Source organism: Galeopterus variegatus, unplaced genomic scaffold, assembly GCF_000696425.1.
Source record: "Galeopterus variegatus unplaced genomic scaffold, G_variegatus-3.0.2 Scaffold2819, whole genome shotgun sequence".
In the NCBI taxonomy this organism is placed as follows: domain Eukaryota; kingdom Metazoa; phylum Chordata; class Mammalia; order Dermoptera; family Cynocephalidae; genus Galeopterus; species Galeopterus variegatus.
Window position 1 is genome coordinate 206,976 of NW_007728930.1, and position 22,382 is coordinate 229,357.

The 22,382-nt window shown below is 33.2% G+C and overlaps 1 protein-coding gene across 1 annotated transcript in view; it reads right to left on the reverse strand.

Annotated features, from left to right (window-relative positions):
* The window catches only part of LOC103598987 (F-box/LRR-repeat protein 17), a gene marked incomplete at its 3' end in the record, with an annotated part of 183,506 nt that overhangs the window by 144,271 nt on the left and 16,853 nt on the right, over positions 1–22,382 (reverse strand). Inside the window, exons 3-5 of the mRNA XM_008583063.1 lie at positions 15,703–15,825; positions 11,769–12,026; positions 2,321–2,452 (exon numbers count right to left, since the gene is read on the reverse strand). Coding sequence (XP_008581285.1) covers positions 2,321–2,452; positions 11,769–12,026; positions 15,703–15,825 — 513 coding nt within the window. The remainder of the gene's footprint in view (positions 1–2,320; positions 2,453–11,768; positions 12,027–15,702; positions 15,826–22,382) is intronic.

Below are 22,382 nucleotides of genomic sequence, written 5' to 3' on the forward strand. Positions count from 1 at the left end.
GCACAAAATTCTGTCGGCATCCTTTCAGACATACTGTTCTCTGTAAGTACCCCTATTAGCTGTTAATTTAAAATATTTGTCGTTACATGACTGATAATATCTGTCAAAGTGAAAACACCCAATCTACTTAAAATTGTAGCTTTACAAGGAATTTAAATATCTCTCCTTATTTCATAAATATTTAAAATACAATGCAAAATTACTATCTGAGGTTAGTTATCAATAACTCAATTGTCTAATAAGGAGTTCAAATTATTCTAAATTTCCCTTTCTAAAAATCTTAAATGGGAGAATTTTATTGAACTGAACTTTTAAGATTTAGAAAAATTATTTCAAATTTCCAGTGGGAAAAAATATTTAATGAATAAAACTAAATATGGATTGATTCCCTTAGGATTTAAAGATATTACATCTTTTTAATGTACCACAATATTAGAAAAACACTAATATGAGCATATGAGAACCTTCAAAACATAAACAACAACAAAAAAAAGTTGATTTCTTTGGGAAACCATTGGCTAAAAATTTTTTAATGTGCCAATAAAAACGTTTTCTGTGTTTACTAAACATTTCTCATATGACAAATCATAGTCAACAAATATCCCTATTACTTGAGGAATAGAAAAATTTTAAGTTGAGATTAACATCCTTTACTTTATTTTTAGTGTAAAGTGGAAACCAACAGTTAGATAACAAATACAGTCATGTTACCATAAAAACTACCAGGTATTTTAGTGTCTCCTATGGGTCAGAGTTTGTATTAGGCAATTTGAGGATATTATGTCATTTAATTCTTAAAACCACAACTTTCAAAAAGACAAATATCAATAACCACATTTACAAATGAGGTTTAAAAAGATTAAGTAACTTTCACAATGCAAGTGAGTCGCAATGCAAGTGAGTAGATAACAGGATTCAAAAATTCAGCCTCTCTGACCCAGAAGACCTAATTCACTCTATAACATTATACTTTCTGAACAGTGATTATTATATTTATATTAAATGTAAAGAGGAATGTGAAGTATTTTACTACATAATTTCAGGGGTAAATATTCTATGTCGTAGTCAAAGCATTTACTTTTCATTCATAGTGCTGCAATTTTTCTAACTAGAATCTTTTTTGAAAATAGCATTATCTCACTAGAAGTGCTCATGCTTCAAGAGACCTTTCAAAGCTTAAGTTCAGATATGAGATATATTTATCAAATTTTATAAAATAACTCAAAGGGGCAACAAGAAAGATCTCTATTTTTGAGATACAATTTAAAAAGCAAATCTTCTGTGTAAATATGCTACACATTCAGGATCAGCCTGGTAACATTTTCAAGTGCACTATTTTTGAATGTTTAGAACTCCTACTAATAATGCCTCCCCAGTAACAACTTTTTCTGTTAACCAGTACAATGTACCTATCAAATTAAAATTAAATGCTTTGGAATATCACTCAGCCATAAAAAGGAATGAAGCTCTGATATATGCTACAACATGGATGAACCTTGCTAACTAAAAGAAACCAGACACAAAAGACTACATATTGTGTGATTCCATTTATATGAAATCCCTAGAATAGGCAAATCTGTACAAACAGAAAGGAACTTAACAATTGCCAGGGGCTAGAGGAAAAGCAGAAATGGGGAGTGACAGCTACTGGGCACAGGATTTCTTTCTGTGATAATGAAAATGTTTTAGAATTAGATACTGGTGATAATGGCAAACCTTTGTGAATATACTAAAAACCAATGAATTTTACACTTTAAAAGGGTAAATTTTATATCTCAATTACATCTCAATAAAAGATAAATGAATGGCTTTAAATATATTAAAGATAATACACTATGTCTGAGTTATACATGCATGTGTTTAAAATATAAAATCTATGTAATTACCGAGATTATCTGCCCCAATTTATTGAATCCCACATTCCATGATGGCAAGTAAAAAGCTCTATTTCACAAGTGTGCATTTTCCTGGACATTAAAAAAATCCTATCTAGAATTATTATAATCCCTAGAGGAATCAGAAGGAACTACAACTACAGACTTATGTTTGGCAAATAAATCTGTTTTCAAATTTACCTGAGTTAGTTCACTATCAGAATTAGTTCACATGCTAATGAGGAATTTTTAACAAGTACCACATATAAGCACCTATTCAGTTATATGATCAGTTTATAAAATCATTGTTTTGAGAGGATTTTTGCTTTCAATTAAGTAGTATTTGCCTCTCAACCACCAAAAGAAAATAGAAGAAAATTTATAAACACAGTTTAAGGAATTCAAAGGTTAGAAACAAAACAAAAACAAGGATAACAAGTACTTACTAATTTGTTTTCCTGCATGTATATTCTTTGTAATTTCAGACAGCCCTTAGCTATGACGATCATACCTTCATCTGAGATCTTGTAACACTGGCCGAAATGAATATCTTTGAGTTCTCTGCATTTTGAACCCAGCTGTAAACAAGAGATTTGGCTGAATGCTCAGAAAATAGCAAAGGCAACATATATCTAATGCAATTTTCATATAATTTTTTGAAAATAACCATATCAGAGTTAAATAAATACTTATAAATTACTCTTTTTTTTTTTTTTTTGTCTTTTGTCTTTTTTTTTTTCCGTGTCCGGCAACGGATCGCAACCCTCAGTGTTGCCCCCGTACCGGACCGGGGACCAGCAACGGGATTGCAACCCTCGGTGTTGCTCCCGCGCCTCGCTCAGCCAGTGAGCGGGAACCGGTCCGTATGTGGGATCCGAACCCTCGGGCGGGAGCGCCACCGCGCTTCCCAAGCGGCGCACTATCCAGTGCACCACCGGGCCGGCCCTAAATTACTCTTAAAAATAAGATAGAATGTAAGCAATCTATAACTTAAGACAGTTTTATGTAAGCATTTTCACCTTCTTTCTAATCCCTACCTCCCTGCTTCAACTACCTCACACTGCATGCCCATCAAGGTACCTATATTCCTTAACAGTTCAATTCACCTTTATATATCTGAGTCAATGGTGAAAAAAAAGAAAAAGGAAAAAACATAAAGGTATAAATTAAGGTATATTTATAAAATTAAATATTATGCAGCCATTAAAATTAGTACAAACATTTGACAGATTAAAAAAATGAAAAAAAAGGGCCAGCCCGGTGGCGCACTGGATAGTGCGCCGCTTGGGAAGCGCGGCGGCGCTCCCGCCGAGGGTTCGGATCCCACATACAGACCGGTTCCCGCTCACTGGCTGAGCGAGGCGCGGGAGCAACACCGAGGGTTGCAATCCCGTTGCTGGTCCCCGGTCCGGTACGGGGGCAACACTGAGGGTTGCGATCCGTTGCCGGACATGGAAAAAAGACAAAAAGACAAAAAAAAAAAAAAAATGAAAAAAATTGTATAAGCTTTTATAGTATAATCCAATTTAATAAAGAAACTGCCATATATAAAGAAATTGTGCACGTTTAAGTGCACAATTTTCTATGTATATATACATAGAAAAGAGACTGAAATATATATCAAGGCGTTAACAGTTATTCTGATTAGTGAATGTGTAATTTTTTCTCTTCTACCTATCAATCTTCTCTATTTTTAAATATTACTTTTGTAATTTTTAAAAAAGCCTGAGTTCTGTTTTAAATATTGATATTATCAGAAATATATGACTTATTTTTACAAACTGTTATTCTAATCTAGGCTACACTATAACCAATTATATACTCCTGTAGAAATGTAAAATCTATGAAGACAGAAGGTTGTATGTTTTGTTAAATAACATATCTCTGATGCACAGTGTCTTACACTTAGTTGACACAATAAATATTTGTTGAGTGAATGAAAAGGCTAATAAGGGTTATGCATTGTGAAGAAGCCTCTTTAAAATGGACTAAATAGGAAACCATGATTGTGGCCTCATATGCCACGATGTTCCACATTAACAAATAGTGTTGGTGGCTTAATTTACAAGAAAATGACTTTTCATAGAGGCAAGGGTCACATGACCTTCAAAGAGGCAGGTAACCAAACAAAGGACCATGTGGATGACCTCTGCAGACAATATCAGCATGTGAAGTTCAGCTAGTTACTGGGGAAGAGTGCTTCAGATTTCTGTTCTTTTAAATTTCTTAAGGTGTGTGTTATGGCCCAGAATATGTGGTCTATCTTGCTGAATGATTCATTTGAGCTTGAGAAGAATGCATATTCTGCTTTTGTCGAATGAAACAGTCTATTCATGTCCATTATATCCAGCTTATTAATAATGTTGTTGAGTTCAACTATGTCCTTACTAGATTTTCTGCCTGCTGGATTTGTCCATTTCTGATAGAAAGATATTAAAGTCTCCAACTGTAACAGTGGATTCATGGTTTGGTTTGGTTTTGTTTTTCTTGTGGTTCTAACAGTTTTTGCTTCACATATCCTGACACTGTTGTTAGGTGCACACAAGTTAAGGAGTATTATGTCATCTTAGAGTATTGTCCCCTTTATCATTATGTATGTCCCCTCTTTATCCCTAATAACCACTTTCCGTGCTCTAAAGTCTGTTCTGTCTGAAGTTATTATAGCTACTACCAGTTTTCTTTTAAGTTTATAATTGTAATTTTTACTTCTACTTTAACATTTCCAAAGGATTGTTTTTAAGTACTTCCTTTTTCTCTCAATTTACAGTTCTCTCTTAATTTAGTTTTACTGCCTATTCATATCACTTTGGAATTAATTGAAATTTTGTTTAAGGCTAATTTTTGTGAATATTCCATATTTTCCTTTTTAAGACTACTTTTACTTAGTGCATAGCAAAATTGAGAGGAAGGTACAGAGATTTCCTATATAGAAGTACTCCCTGCTCCCACACATGTGTATTCTCTCCTATTATCAACATCCCCCACCAGAGTGGTACATTTCCTAAAATTTATAAAACCTTATTGACAAAGTCCATAGTTTATGTTAGGGTTCACTCCTGATGTACATTCTACGGGTTTGGACAAATATATAACAGCATGTATCTACCATTATAGCATCAGAGTATTTTCACTGCCCTAAAAATTCTCTGTACTCTACCTATTCATTTCCCCTTCCATTATAACCCCTGGCAACCTCTGATCTTTTTTATTATTCTCATAGTCTTGCATTCTCCATAATGTCTATGATTCCAGTTGGAATCATACAGCATGCAGCCTTTTCATATCAGATTCTTTCACTTAGTAGTACACACTCAGCATTCCTCCATGTCTTCTCCTAGTTCATTTTTTAATGCTGAATAATATTCCATTGTCTGTATGTACCACAGTTTATCCATTCAACTACTAAAGGACATCTTGGTTGCTTCCAAGTTTTGGCAGTTATGAATAAAGCTTCTATAAACATCTGTGTATAGGTTTTTCTGTGGACATAATTTTTCACCTTCTTTGAGTAAATATTAAGTAGCATGTTTGCTGGATTGCATGATAGGAGTCTCCAACTATAACAGTGAATTCATCTATTTCTCCTTGGAATTGTACTATTTTTTGCCTCACATATTCTGATGCTCTGTTTTAGGCTCATAGACATTAAGGATTGCTATGTCTTTTTGGAACTTTAATCCCTTTATTATTATATAAAGCCTCCCTTTATCCCTAATAACAGTCTTTGCTTTGAAATCTGCTCTGTCTGAAATTAATAAAACTTATCCTGCTTTCTTTTGATTAGTGTTAGCACGGTATCTTTATTTACTTTTAATCTAAATATTTCTTTATTTTAAAGTAGGCTTCTTGTGGGAAACATGTAGTTGGGTCTTTTCTGACAATTTAAATGTTTAGCAAAATTAAGGGGAGGATTTTTTTTAACTGGTCGAATCTCCTAACTTTTTGTAAGTCTATTTAAACTTCCTATTTCTTGAGTTGTTTTTGTAGTTTTTTATTTCTAGGAATTTGTCCATTTCATTTAAGCTATCCAATTTGTTGGTGTACAGTTATTCATAGTTTTCTCATATAATCCTTTTACTTATGTGAAGTCAGTAGGAATGTCTTCTTTTTCATTTATGCTTTAGTAATTTGAGTCTTTCTTCTTTTCTTAGTCAATATAGTTAAAGGTTTGTCAGTTTTGTTGATCTCTTCAAAGAATCTAGTTTTGGGTTCATTAATTTTCTCTATAATTTTTCTGTTCTTCTATTTTGTTTATCTCTGCTCAGGTTATGATTTCCTTCCTTCTGCTAGCTTTGGGCTTAGTTTGCTCTTCTTTCTCAAATTCCTGCAGGTATTCGCATACATTACTAATTTAAGAACTTAACTCTTTTTTAATGTAAGCTTTCAAAGCTATAAATTTCCCTCTGAGCATTGCTTTGCTGCATCTCATAAGTTTTGGTATGTTGTTTTTTCATTTTCATTCATCTCAATATATTTTCTAATTTACCTAGTAATTTCTTCTATGACCCATTGGTTGTATATAAGTATGTTTAATTTCTACATATTCATGTATTTCCCAGTTATCCTCCTGTTACTGATTCCCACATTCATTCCATTATGACCAGTGAAGACACTTTGACTTCAATCTTTTTAAATTAAAACTTGTTTTGTGATCAAACATATGATCTGTTTGTGAGAATGTTCCATGTGCACTTGAGAACAATGTGTATTCTTCATCTGTTGAACAGAATAGTGTACATGTCTGTTGGATATAATCGGTTTACAGTACTGTTCAAGTCCTCTATTTCTTCATTGATCTTCTATCTGGTTGTTCTATCCATTATTGAAAGTGAGTTACTGAAGTTTCTAACTATTAATGTAGAACTGTCCATTTCTCCAGTCAAGTCGTTCAATTTTTGCTACATTGATTTAGGGATTCTTTTTCTAGGTGCATATATGGTTATAATTGTTACATCTTCCTGATGGACTGAAATTTTTATCCATATTTAATGACGCTTTCTGTCTCTTACAAACTTTTTTGACTTAAAATCTATTTTGTTTGATAATAAAATAGCCACTCAAGCTCCTTTGCTTACTATTTGCATGAAATATCTTTTTCCATCCTTGTACTTTCAAACTATGTAGGTTCACTAGTGTTCTTTTTTCTTCATATGGCTTTCAACCACTGTCTAGTGTCTTTTTATTTCAACCTGAAAGTCTCCCTGTAGCATTTCTTGTTGGGCAGGTCTACTAGTAACAAATTCCCTTAGCTTTTCCATATCTGGGAATATCTTAATGTCACCTTCATTCTTGAAGAATAGTTTTAACAGATATCAAATTCTTTTTTTTTTTTGTACTTTTTGAGACCGGCCACACCACGCTCAGCCAGTGAAGTGCTGTGAGTGCACCGGTCATCCCTATATAGGATCCGAACCCGCGGCGGGAGCGCTGCTGCGCTCCCAGCGCCGCACTCCCCTGAGTGCGCCACGGGCTCGGCCCCAGATATCAAATTCTTGATGGACTTTTTTTCTTTTGGCATTTTAAATATATCAGCCCACTGCTTTCTGGCTTCTATGGTTTCTGATGAGAAATCACTTTGTTAATCTTATTGAGGAGCCCTGTATATGGCAAATCACTTATCTGTTGCTGCTTTCAAGATTCTCTGTCTATGACTTCTGACAATTATATACAATGTATCTCAGTGTAGAGCTCATTGAAATTATCCTGCTTGAGTTTGTTGAGCTTCCTAGATATGGCTTTCAACAAATTTAGGAAGTTTTGGCCATTATTTCTTCATCTATTCTTTCTGGCCCTTTCTCTATTCTCCTTCTAGAATTACTATTAATACAAAAGCTGTTCTGTTTGATGATGTCCCACAGGTTACTTAAGCTCTGTTCATTTTCTTCACTGTTTTTTCTTTTCTCTTCTCAGGCTCAATAATTTCAATTGTCCTATCTTTAGGTTTACTGATTCTTCTATCTGCTCACATCTGCAGTTGAATCCCTCTAGTGAATTTTTTATTTCAGTTATTGTACTTTTCAGCTCCATAATTTCTATTTGCTTCTTTTTACAATTTCTAGTTCTTTATTGATATTCTCATTTTGTTCATACATCATTTTTCCTTATTTTTTTTTTTTTATTTTTATTTTGGTTCTTTGCATGGTTTCCTTTGGTTCTTTGAGCACATTTAGATAATAGATTTAAAATCATCTAGTAAGTCCAATGTCTAGATTTACTCAAGGAGAAGTTCCGTCAATTTAGTTTTTCCTTTCAGTGGGCCATACTCTGCTTCTTTGCATGCCCTGTGATTTTTTTTTGTTGAAAACAAGGCATTAGAATTACAATAATGTGGTAAACTTGAGAAATCACATTTTCCCCACTCCTCCAAAGTTTGCTGTTTTTTTCCCCACTCCTCCAAAGTTTGCTGTTTTTCATTATTCAGGCCTGTGTTCAGCCAGTGTTTTAAAAGAGATTGCCTTGAATGCCAAAAGCTTCCAAGTAAAACAAACTAAAACAAAAAACAAAAATCAAAAACATTTCTCCTAGTTTTTGCAGACTGGCTTTGTGCTGCAGTACTCCTTAACACTTACAGCTCTGCCTTGGCCTTCACTTCCTGCATACACAGAGCCTACAGAAGAGCCAGTGATAAAAATATGTTCTTCTTAGGTCTTTCCTGAGCATGTACACTGCCCTGGGCATACATGTGGCTTTCTAAATTCCCCTGTATACACTGGTGCTCTGATTGCCCTAATTTTCTAAAGAAACTCTCACACACTTTTCCTTCCAAGCCTCAAGAGATCTAGTGTATGTCTCACTATAATCATTTGCCCAAAGCAGCTGCAGGTTTTTTCATCTACCTTACAATGTTTTCCATCAACATCCACTGCTTTTCCTCCCTGACTGGGTTCTAAATTAAGTAAAACAGATATATGAGCACTTACATCAGCCCTTCAAGTGGTTCCCAGATAGGTTAGGAGAGACAGACACAATAATTTACAAATAAGGTCTGCTCTACTCCCTCTGGAACAAGGGACCTGGGTCCCACACTGGGAATACAGGCCACTATCTTCAAGACTTATGTCAAGGGGTGGGGGGTGGGCATGGAACAGGCAAGTAGAAAAGCCACAAAGCATTCCTTCCATTTTTTAGTTGTCTGTTTCTTGGTTCAGTGTTCAGATCTAACAGTTTTGGCTGGTTTTGCAATGTTTCTGTAGAGGGATGTTTTGGAGCTACTTATCCCAGCATTTTGTTGATGCCACTCTACATATTTATTTTTAAAAACCTATAAACTCATAGTATACCAGATTGAAATTTACTAATAAAACATTATTTTTGTACCATTTAATATGAAGGAAGACTACAGTGACTTTTTTCCAGAAATTTCTACTGAGCTCCATAAATTGCATTGAAGCGTTAAATTGCTAAAATCAAATACAATTAGTCATAAAATTGTAACATAATGGATACAATTTCTTAGATTTATTTTATTACTTCAACTACTACTATCACTTTTTGTTGGCAAGTGCTAGTTGACAACAAAATATCAGGAAAACTGATACAGCCTATTATTCTTAACTAAATAACTCTTTTTTTCCCATAGATACATGATTGTAGTTTTGTAAGATGTGTATAATACAAATATGTTCCACTGGTAAAATTTATTTGGGGTGACTTTTAGGGAAATAAAAATATCAATATTTCAAGGTGGTATTTCACAAAGAAGATGGTATTTGGCCCAAAACAGCCTAACATTAAGGTGCTTTGACACAAGTTTGAGAAACATTGCTAAGCAGAATCCAATACTTAAAATGTTAAATTCTAGATACATTAGTGCTTCAAGCTGAAATGCTTTAACTGTTCTGGTAAACACACTGATACAACTTAAAAAGCACACTCATTTGCTATTTGCTAAAATCAATCAAAATTACACCAGTTATGAAGGAAATATATTTTAAAGACATTATCAAGGAAATACATGTATACCATTCTAAAACATCTGCCAGTTTTTACTGACAGAAGAAGAAAAACAAAACAAAACCCTACAACTTGACCTGCAGAATCAACAATTCAGTCAATTGCTAAATTAATGAGTTCAAGAAAATAAAAATCATGCCAAGGAAATTCTTCAATCATGAATAGTTCCATTCTAGGCTTTTGCAACTGTCTTATACATTTTTAAGTTGTTAGTTTACCAAAACTGTAATATACTCCACAGCAAGGTTTATCAAATATCATTGGCTCATGAAATTAAACTAATGAGTGGGTCAAAGCCCGCATTTATTTAACATAGTAATATAGAATAGAATACATAATATCAATGTTCGCTGCATATAAGAATATGTATTGCTTCATAAAACCTTATTTCTACTTTATGTATATATGAAAGCCATTCTCTTTCTACTATACCCATAACACTATCCCATCAGAAGAAAGAGCCTACTATAGGACACACCTTGCTATAGCACAGTCTTAAGTTCAAGAAAATATTACTTTCTACACTGCAATGAGATTCCTATGTAATTACTCACAAAAAAAAAAAAAATTACCTAAGGGGGAGAAAGATTTAGACTACTCCACTAATTCAATCAGAATATTACCTCACACATATCTAATTCGTAATTCAGAAACCACAAATTTCACAAAAATCTGAACCAAACATCTAATCTAAGTATGTTAAAAAGTTCCCAAATACCTCACATTCTAGGGAAGATTACCTAATCAGTGCAAAGTTGTAAATATTAGATAAATTCATAATACTTGATTGGCACACAAAGTTTTGCTCCTTAAAGAATGTTCTAGTTTCCCTTTATGTCCACTATAAGTATGATTTTTTTTTTCACAAATATTACTAGGAACACCCTCAGTAGTCTGCTAAACTGGTACCTATTTGTGTTACATCAGATTTAAAAAGGTAAAACATTTATCCCAGTTATTAATAAATACATAGACCTTTTAAAAATGTTTCATTACGAAGTATAAATTGTTGAAAAATTTCTGTCAAAATAAATAAAATCATGCTACATCTATAAAAATGTATATTTCCAATAAAAGGTTATTTCATTTTAATAAATTTAAGAACTTTGTAAAATGGTTTGCTAGTAAATAATCCTGCTCATACATAGCAGAAATGGATCAGGAAAATATATTAAAACAAGTAAAACTACTATTGTACAATTTGCCTTTGTAGATGAAATAGGCCCTCTTATAAACTGTTAACATTCTTAACATATAAAAGTTCTCACTATTTAAAATGAAGCCTTCCCAAATTTCTTTTAATATTGAGCTTTCATTTAATTCATATGTAATGTTTAAATTTAAAGGTCTTCATTCATGAATGAATAATTCACTGAGTCAAAAAACCTTAAAAGCCATTTCCAAAGGAAATGTATTAAATATAAAGTATGTATAATACTATTTTTAATCCAATTATTGTGCCAAATATAGGTAATTACCACCTTTTTATTCATTTTGTACTCTTCAATTTGGCCTTCCATTCATGCCTTAAAATACTCATTTTAAAGCATGTCATCTAATAATATAAAAGGGGAATTAAAAGTTAATTTTTAAAACCTCATGCTGACCCAAACTGCATATTTTTACCTAAAGCAAAATTTGGTACAAAATGTAAGTAACAAAAGCATAAATTAATAAAATAGCTGATCACAGAAGTTTACACTGTCACTACAAAACACAGCAAAGTTAAATTACTGATTATTCACTAATCTAAACAAATATTCATTGATACATAAAATTTGTTCACTAATCTAAACAAATATTTATTGATACATAAAAAAGGTGATTCACTTTAGTCTCTGAGCATTATTTTTAACATAACAATCTTTCAAAGCATTTCTACAAGAAAAAACATTTTGAATTAATAAAAGTAAAATCATTCTATAGATGCTAAAAATTTACCTGTTTGAGTCCTTCATCAGTAAGTTTATCCTGGTTGCCTACATGCACTTTCTGAAGTAAAGGACAGTGAGAGGCAACCGCAATAATAGAGGTGTCAGAAAGCTGTTTACACCTGTAGGCTGTATACCTAAGCAGTCCAGGGCACTTAAATGCTAGAACACATACACCAGTATCAGACATACTACGACAATCAGAAATGTTGATTTCAATTATATTCTGACTTCTTGATGCAATTTTTTCCAATAATTCATCAGTGACCTATGAGAGAAAAAGAAACAATTATTTTAACTTTTGCTAAAAGTAGAAATTTTTCTATTTTTTTAATTAAATTTTCCCACAATAAATAAAAATTAGATTATAGTGTAAAAAAACAATCAAAAGAAAAGCCTTCTTAATATTAATTCACAACAGAATCACGGTAAAATAAAAAGTATATTTGGTCTTTGTCCCCAGTTCCTGGTACAGAGTTCCTAAAACCTTCAGAATTTACTGAGTGACAGAATGTCTATTATTCATATTCATCCTTTGATCACATCTGAGTTTACATTAATGAGGTACTCAGAATGGGGGCTGGCTACCAGAAAAAAAGACATGATTAGAAGAGGGTGGTAACCTTCAGCCTACCTCCAACCTCCAGGAAGGAGAGGAGGGACAGAGATTGGGTTTTAAAACTCCTGAACAACAAGATTCAGTCGGTAAAAACATGAAAATGCTGGGAGGTTGGCACATCCCATACCTTGCCCTATGCATCTTTTTCCATTTGGCTGGTCCTGAGTTGTATCCTTTATAATAAGCCAGTATACATAAGTATTTTCTTGAATTTTGTGAATAGTTTAAGCTAATAAACAAACCTAAGGAGGTGACTGGGGGAACTTCAGAATTTATAGCAAGTTGGTCAGAAGTACATGTGACTCCTAATATTTGCAACTGACATCTGAAGTGGGGGCAGTCTTATGGGAATGAACCCTTAACCTGTGGTGTCTGCACTAACTCTGGAAGTTAGTGTCAGAACTGAATTGAATTGTTGGACACCCAGTTGATGTCTGAGAATTGGTTGTTATTGTGAAAAAGACTCCACACATTTGGTATCAGAAGTGGTGTCACAAAACACCAAGGAAAAATATATGTGTTAGTTTTTATTAACAGCCTAAAAAAATCTGTTCTTATGGGGAAAACTCACTTTAATTAAGCCTTCAAAATCACCAAAAACTCACCAAACAAAACTATATTGAGATTTTAAATGTTTTGTTCTCTTTTTAACCTAGCAAATACTGTACATCAGTCATCATGATGTATGAATTTGGATTTTTGTACACTTGATATCAGATATCACAATATATAAATGTCAATTGTTTTACTACTTCTATCAAAATACCACCTCACATATAATTAATTTGTAGCTTAGAAAATATATCATTTAGTATATCAAAATACCAAAGACTATATAGAAATGTCCATGTCAAAAAACTTTTCTTAGCAGACTCAATGCTAAGCATAAGTAACCTTAACATTCATCTGGGGAAAAAATTCACATGGTCACCTTAATTTAAACAACAACAAAAAAAAACAGGCTGTACATATTACCTGACCAATTACCACATTTCCAAAAGGGAAAAGAGGTAAGTCTTGCTATGGATTAAATGCGTCCACCAACAGTTCATGTGCTGTAAGCTTAATCTCCATTGTAACAGTGTTAAGAAGGTGGGAAATCCAATTATGATATTTGAAAGGTGGGGCCTTTAAAAGGTGATTGGATTGTGAGGACTATACTCATGAATGGATTGATCTATTGATGGAGTAATAGGCATGGTTCTGATGGCTTTAAAAGGAAAGCAAGTGAGCAGGTTAGTTCTCTTGCTCAGCCTGTTCTCATTATGTGATACCCTGTTCACCACAAGACTTTGTAGAGTTCCCACCAAGAAGGTGGACCTCACCAGATGTGTTCCCTGCACTTTAGACTTCCCAGCCCCCAAAACTGTAAGAAATAAATTTCATTTCTTTATAAATTACCCAGTTTCAGGTATTCTTCTATAAGCCACACAAAACGAATAATACAAGTTTATTCAATTCCTTTGGATAAAAATAATGAAGAAAAAATACACATGAAATTTAAAATGGAAGAAGGAAAGAACTGGAGAGTTGAGCAGCACTAGGAATAACAGTCAAAGATGAAACAATCTTTGTTTATGCTCATTGGAAACAGCATAAATACAAACAGTTCCTTGAAAAGCTAAACCCTGACACACCTCTCCTTTTATTTTTTCATCTCCAAACCTCACTTACAGCAGAGAGGAAAAGGTATTCTTAGTCTGAGTTCATAATAAATAGCTCAGGGATCCAAGAATAATGAAGTAAAGAGCCAATGAATTACTTCACACTTACCTTCTCTCCACTTCTACTACCCACAACTAACTTCTCAACTATTCTCCCTGGACACAGTTTCATGAACCCAAGCAGGTGAATAACTAATTCTGTAATTGTTTTAACCTCTTACCAATGAGGCAGAAAACCAGAAAGAGAACAACTTATACACAAATGCTCTGAAACTTGCTTAATTTGCTTGAAGTGGGTGTGTTATATACACATAAACACACGTACTACCAGTGGTGTGTTGGAGCTGGCTTGTACTAACTTACAAGAGCCTGTAGTGTATATCTCTTTCCAAATCTGCATTCAATGGCATCATATGTGTAGCCTGAAATCCGCTACAGTGAGAGTATTTATACCACAGAAATCGGCAAATACAGTCATGCATTGCTTAACAACAGGGATATATTCTGAGAAATGCATTGTTCGGCAATTTCATTGTTGTGCAACCATCATAGAGTATATTACACAAACCTAGATGATATTGCCTACTACATACCTATGCTATATGGTATACCCTATTGCTCCTAGGCTACAAACCTGCATAGTACACAGCATGTTACTGTACTGAACACTATAGGCAACAATACCACCATGGTAAGTATTTGTGTATCTAAACATAGAAAAGGTAATGTGTTGCATTTTTACCTTATGACTACAACACCACTAGTCAGTAGGAATTTTTCAGCTTTATTATAATCTTATGGGACCACCACAGAATATGCAGTCCTTCACTGACCAACACATAGTTATGCAGCACATGACTGTATTACAAATCAGGCCTTTTTTGTCTGAAAGCCAGTTGTTAAAAATTTACCTGCACACTACTGGTAACACACCATGGAAGGATTCAGAGCAGGTATAATACTCCAATAAAATTCTATTCTTATTGGATATTTTTACATATTTCTAATACCAAATACTGACTACTAAAGTTTTAAAGCATGAATCCAACAAGTCCAACGAACTGTTTGCAATAATCACTATAAGCTCTTTTTTCCTAATTTATGATACCCTATAAACAAAGTGCATAGCTGGGCAATGGGAGAATTAGAAAATCCATCAAAAGGAAAGTTTTAAAAAAAGTTATCTCAGTTCATTTTACTTCTATTTCTTCATCTACAAAACAGAGAAAATAGTAGTATCTACTCAAGGGATTGCTGGAAGGATCAAATGAATTAACCTATACAAAACCCTTAGAACAGTACATGGCACAGAAGCAATGTTTGCCATCATTTCCCGCTAAACTAATATTCATGATATGACCTCCCACAAAAAAGAAAAAGTTTAATAACTTTTTTAAAAAGGCAATGAAAAAAGGGGGAAGACAAAGAGGATTAAAAAACAACCCTAAATTACCAATTTACACTAAAAACTATCTTGTTTATCATGAAAACCTACCTTAACTTGAATTGAAAAAAAAAATTATGAAAGCACAAAGTTATAGATTATGGTTTTTTTTAACTATCTTGAAAAGCAATAACATGGAAGAGATTTTCAAAGAGAACAAAGATATTTTTTAATTGAGTAGGTCAAATTAAGTGTTTCTTAGAATTAGATTCCATACCTGCTGACGACTACTAAGATCCAGCTGCTTCCAAAACTGGAAATCTAAACAAAGGTCACGCCAATACTTGCAAACCAATGATGCAGAAAGGCAACGCTCATCCAGGGACAAATTGGAAAATATCTGTGAATAAAAATGAAATCATATAGTATGTGCTACACATTTTCAATTCATAGAGAAACGTTTTTATTAGTTAGGAAAAATAAACTTTTTGAAAACCATCTTGAATATAAGAGGCCATTATTGGAAAATTCATTGTTAGAGAAGTATGTTGTACAGAAGCTGAGAACATGAACTGATGTTATCTACTGTGTAAGAACGGGAGGGGAAGAAAACAAGGGGATACTAGTATGTATGTGTGTATTTATATTTTTTAAAAAAAAGATTGGAAGGATAAACCAAAAACTAACAAAAGTGCTTACCTACTGAGAAAGGAAGAAAAAAACAGTAAGGAGAAGGGAATGAAAATGAGATTTCTCTGGTTTTACATTTTGACTTTGGGAACTTTTTATATATGACTTAAGCAAAAAAGAAAAAAATAAATAAATCATAAGAAAGGTACTTTACCTCTATGGCATCTTTTTCCAGAAACCTATAACACCAATTTAATCCTCAGAAAAACATATACATCGAGTATGGGACATTCTACAAAATGCCTGATCAAGACTGCTCAAAAAATTCAAGGTCATGAAAAACCTTCAAGGAAAGACTGAGAAACCATCACAATCTAGAGGAGACTAGAGAGAAATAACAACTAACGAAATCCTGAATCAAATCCTGGGACAGAAAAGGACATTAATGGAAAAACTGGTGAAATCTAAATAAAGATTAGAGTCTAATTAATAGTAATGTAACAACACTGGTTTCACAGTGTTGGTAAATACACCACAGTAATGTAGGATAATAAAATTAGGGGGAACAAACTGAGTGTGGAGTATAGGGGAACTTTCTGTACTATCTTTTCAATTTTCCTACAAACCTAAAATTATTTCGTATCAATACATCATGTTATACACCTTAAATATGAAGTTCATGGAAAAATAGAATTAAAAGATAATAAGATCTCTCCATGAACTTGTTGAAGTATCCTCACATATACCATAAAAAATAAAATTAACCCCAAAATAAAAAGCTATTTTAAAAAATAATTTAAAAATAATTCTTTAAAAAGAATATTAAAAAGTTAATCATAAAAAGATGGTTAGGGCCAATTTTTGAAAATTAAGAGCTATATCAACAAATACAGTATTTGGCCCTACTGAGGTCCTGAATTGAACCAACTATAAGAAAATATTTCTGAGATAGACAAAACTGAATACAAAATAGATATTAGATTTAAAGAAAATTATTCCTCACTTGTTAGGTTGTGATTATATTGTAGTTCCATTAATACTATGGTAATATTTTTTTTCTTTTTAAATCATTTTTACACAAATAGTACATGAATATATTCTCATTTTTCACAATTCATACAAGATAGAAGTATATAAAGCAAATCATTAAGGTTCCTTTGCACAATATTCACCACCACATCCCAGTACCCACTTCAGAGGTAATTATTATTAATGGCTTGGTATTCATTCCTGCATAATATGGTAATATTATTTTTAAAAAGCTGTTATCCACTTTAAACACATACTTAAGTGTTTATGGCTGAAATGATATCTAGAATTTGCTTTCAGATACTTTATTGAAAACCAGAAAAAGTTGGTGAAACAAAAAACACAAAAGGTTGAACACTGAAAACTGTTTAAACTGGGTGAAGGATATAAAGGGGGTTCATTTCTACTTTGGTTTGTGTGTAAAAATTTCCTAAACATTAAGTGAAAATTTTAAAAAGAACATGGACTCTAACGCTAAATTGCCTTATCTTAGGTTTGAATCATGGCATTACTATTTACTATCTATGTTACCTTGGGCAAATTACCTAACTTCTGTACCTCAATTTCCTTATCTTTAAAATAGGAATAATATAGTATTTACCTAATTAGGGTTATTGTAAGAACTAAAAGAGAACAGATAATTTTTGGAATGGTATTTGGAACGGATTAAGTAGTAAACAAATGATTCCTCACATAACTATGACCTAAAATGATTTACTTCGGTATATTAAAAACGTGTAGACATCTAAGCTAGAATCTCTAGTATGTTTAAATCTTGAGCTTTGGGAAAATAATTGCCTTCCCTTGACAATCACTGTTTTTCCCCCAAAGGGTCCAGTGAGAAGTATAAACTATGCTTAAGAATCACCTAGTGAATTTGCCTCCAATGCAAGCAAAGATGGAGTATACCCAACTCCGTCTCTCATTCACACTCATTACAACTAAAACCTCTGGACATACTAAAAGCGATTAATTACCTTAGGACTCTAAAAGGTTAATAATAAATGGATTCCAGAGGGTAGCCAAAATTTGAAGAATGACAAATAACAGGGATGAGTTTCCTGGGGTTCTTTTCCCTTTTATCCCCTAGCTTGGGATTGAGGGTGGACCCTGTGCAGAACTGCCCATCAGGCAGTCAAGAAAAATGCAGAGAAAAAAAGCCATCTTTCTGGACCAGAGGAACAGGTTTCTGCAAGACAGAGAGTGTCTTGAAAATGAATATCTCCATTTTTGGTTTTCTTTTCATTCTCTTTTTTCCCCTACTGGCCATGTCCCAAATGTTGCCCCAGTAGCAGGGCTGCAATGTGGCATTGTGCAGGAACCTAAAACCCCAAAATTAAATTCATCTTTTCGCCCAAAAGAACCAGGGGAGGGAACTCTGTGGTCCAAAGAGTATGCAAGGAATTGCCATTACTTTTGTCTACCACTTCGCAATGAAAGCAGCCCCAGTCATGTAAAACTACACAGCAGTAGCACAGGGTGCTGAATCTCTAAAAAAGACTCCACCTTTCTGGCCAGAGAACCAAATAAAGTTTCATTGGCACAAAGCCATGCACATTTATTTATGTATTGTCAATGGAAGTAATTGACAAAGCATAAATGAATGTGCATGGCTCTGTGCTGATAAATCTTTATTAACAAAAACTGGCAGCAGATTTGGCCTGCACACAGTGATAGTTTGCTGACCGCAGCATTAAAATATAAACACATGAAGCTATAAATTCCTTTTAATCACTACTTTAGCTGCATCTCATAAATGTTGGTATGTAGTCTTTTTCATTTTCATTCAGTTCAAAATATTTTCTAATTTTCTTTGTGATGTCTTCCTTCATATATGGGTTACTTAGAAGTATGGGAGGACATCAGTGAAAATGACAGAAGAGGGAATTACAAAAGTCTGCTCTTTCATAAAAACCATTAATAAATTGACAAAAACTGTCAAGATCAACTGTATTGAAACTCTAGAAACTAATAAAAAGTTTATATCAACCAGGAAAAGAATCAAGAAAAAGGCAGCTGAATTTCAACATTTAAGGAAATCTCTGTCAAATCACTACTGAATCACTAAGCTAACCACAGACTTCTGTGACCACATACAACAAAGAACACAGACCTTACAAAATTAGCTCAGAAAATTTACTAACAAACATAAAGCAGCAACCACAAGCAGCAACAAGAAGTCCTAGGGAGCGGGCAGAATCTGATTTCCAGTGTTGCCACATTATAATATTCACACTATCCAGTTTAAAATACATATATATAATAAAATACATAATATGCAATATAATACATATTATACACATTACATATATAATAAAATATATATTATATGCACACACACGTGATACAAGCAAAGAAACAAGAAAGCATGGCCAATCCACAAGAAAAAAAAAACATTAATAATAGACACTGTCTATAAGGAAGCCCAGACATTGGACTTACTGGATCAAGAAATAAATCAACAATTTAAGATATGCTCAAATAGCTAAAGAAAACAATGTATAAAGAACTAAAGAAAAGTCTGGCTGGTTAGCTCAGTTGGTTAGATAACAGCAAGGTCAATGGTGCTGATAACAGCAAGGTCAAGGGTTCAATATCTATATTGCCCAGCAGCAGAAAAAAAATAAATAATAAAAAAATAAAAAATAAAGGAAAACATGAGAATCAAATAGAGATGTCTCACCAAGGAGATACTATTAATAAAAAATCAGGATTATGGAAACAAACCAAATAAAGATTCTGGAATAACTAAAATGAAAAATTCACTACAGGGATTCAACAGAAGATTAGAGCAGGCAGAAGTGTTATATAAATTAGCCAAAGATGGTGTCTGTGTATTGGCCCCTAGGTTATTTTCTCACTACAGGCTAAAACTCATTAGCTGAAAAGCCCACTAGTGCCAAACTCAAACTTTTACACATCAAATTATCTTCAAAATAGCCCAAACAGCAAACTTTTAGCCATTTAGAGCCTGCCTGTTTTGAATATCCTGCAAGCCCTCCTCTGATAACTGTCACCTACTGATAAGATGCAGTCTTACAGTATTAAGACCCCAAGATGCTGCTGCCCTTGGAGTTCTCTGACCCAGAGACTCCCCATCACACTGATGAAAGACTTGTGTAGGCACATAAGCCCCCTTTCAGACTCCCCTTTCTCCCAGGAGTTTCCCTGCCCCCTTCCCCTTCTGGATTGTAATCCATTTGCCATAAGCCTCTGTACAGTCTCACACTGTAAAAGGCTTTTGTCTTTTCCTCTCATGTAACCCTGACCATGTACCACACAATAAAATTTGTTGTGTGTTAGTACCCCTTGTGGTCATACCTCTTTCCCTGATCAGCATCAGCATCCCATGAACCTCTACAAGAAGAAAGAATCAGCAAACTTGAAGATACGTCAACTGAAATTATTGGTTCTGAGGAGCAGAAAAAATAAGAATGAAAAAAAAGGAACAGAGCCTAAAACACGTATAGGGCACATCAGATGTGCTAATATATGCATAATAGGAGTAACAGAAGGAGAGGAGAGAGCGAAAGGGGCAGAAAGAATATTTGAAAAAATAATAGCTAAAACTTCTCAAATTTAATGAAAGACATGAATTTAACTCATAAATTCAATGAACTCCAAATAGGATTAATACAAAGAGATCCACACCAAGAAACATCATAATCAAATTGTTGACAAACAGAGAATTCTGAAAGCAGCAAGAAAAAAAGCCACTCATGATGTACAAAGCAACCTCAATAAGATTAACAACTGATTGCTCACTGGAAACCATGGAGGCCAGAAGGCAGTGGGATAACACGTTAAAAGTGCTAAAAGAAAAACTGTCAACTAAAAATTCTATATCTTGCAAAACTATCCTTCAAAAATGAAGGAGAAATTGAGATATTTCCAGACAAACAAAAACTGAAGGAGTCTGTCACTAACAGACCTGCCCTAAACGGAGTCCTTCAGACTGAAACATAAGGGCTCCAGACAGTAGCCTGAAACCACATGAAGAACACCAGTAAAATAGGTATTTACCTAGGTTAATAAAAAATACATTAATATTGACTTTTATATTTGTAACTCCTTTTTCCTATACAATTTAAAACACAACTACATAAAACAATAATTATAAATCTATTGATTGGCATACAATATATAAAGGTATAATTTGTGACCATAAGAACATAAATATAAAAGCAAAGTTTTTCTATACCATTTAAACTAAACTGATATTATCTCAAACTAGATTGTTATAGATTATGGTATTAATTATAACAACCAGGGCAAATACTAAGAAATACATGCATAGTTATTTTATGTATAATATACATTATATGAGAATATATGTATGTATGAAAAGGGAATCAATATGGTACACTAGAAAATATCAAACACAAAGAACAGCAATGGAGGGACATATGAACAAAAAATATGGCATAGAGAAAAATAACAAAATGGTAAAATAAAAGTCTTTCCTTTTCAGTAATTACATCAAATGTAAATGGACTAAACTTTCTAACTACGAGACAGAAAATAACAGAATGGAATAATAAGACATGATTCTATAACATACTGTCTACAAGAAACTCACCTTAAATCCAAAGATATAAAGAGGTTAAACATAAAAGACTAGAAAAATATATTCCAGGAAAACAGTAACCAAAAGAGAGCTAGAGTACCTAAACTAATGTCTGACAAAATAGACTTTAAGACAAAAATTGTTACAAAAGACCAAAAAAATTACACAGTGATTAAAAAGGTCAAACTATCAAAAAGATATAACAATTATATATAAGCACTACAAACAGAGCCCCACAATATATGAAGCAAAAATGGACAGAATTGAAGAGAAAAAAATAAACAGTTCTACAATAATACTTGAAGACTTCAACACCCCATTTTCAATAATAAATTGAACAAGAAGACAAAAGATAAACAAGAAAATTAAAGACTTGAACAAAACTTTAAGTGGACCTACCAGACATCTATGGAACACTTCTCCAAACAACAGAATACACATTCTTCTGAGTACATATGGAACATTTTCAACAATAGGCCATATGTTAGGCCACATGTTAACTCTCAAGTTTTAAAAGATTGAAATCATACAAAGTGTCTTTTCAAATAAAATTGGAATGAAATTAGAAAACAATAAAGAAGGAAATCTGGAAATTTCACCAATATGTGAAAATTAACACAATCAATGAGTAAGAAGAAATCACAAGGAAAATTAGAAAACATTTTGAAATTAATGAAAACAAAAACAGAGCAATTTCTATGGGATACAGATGTAAATAACTACATTAAAAA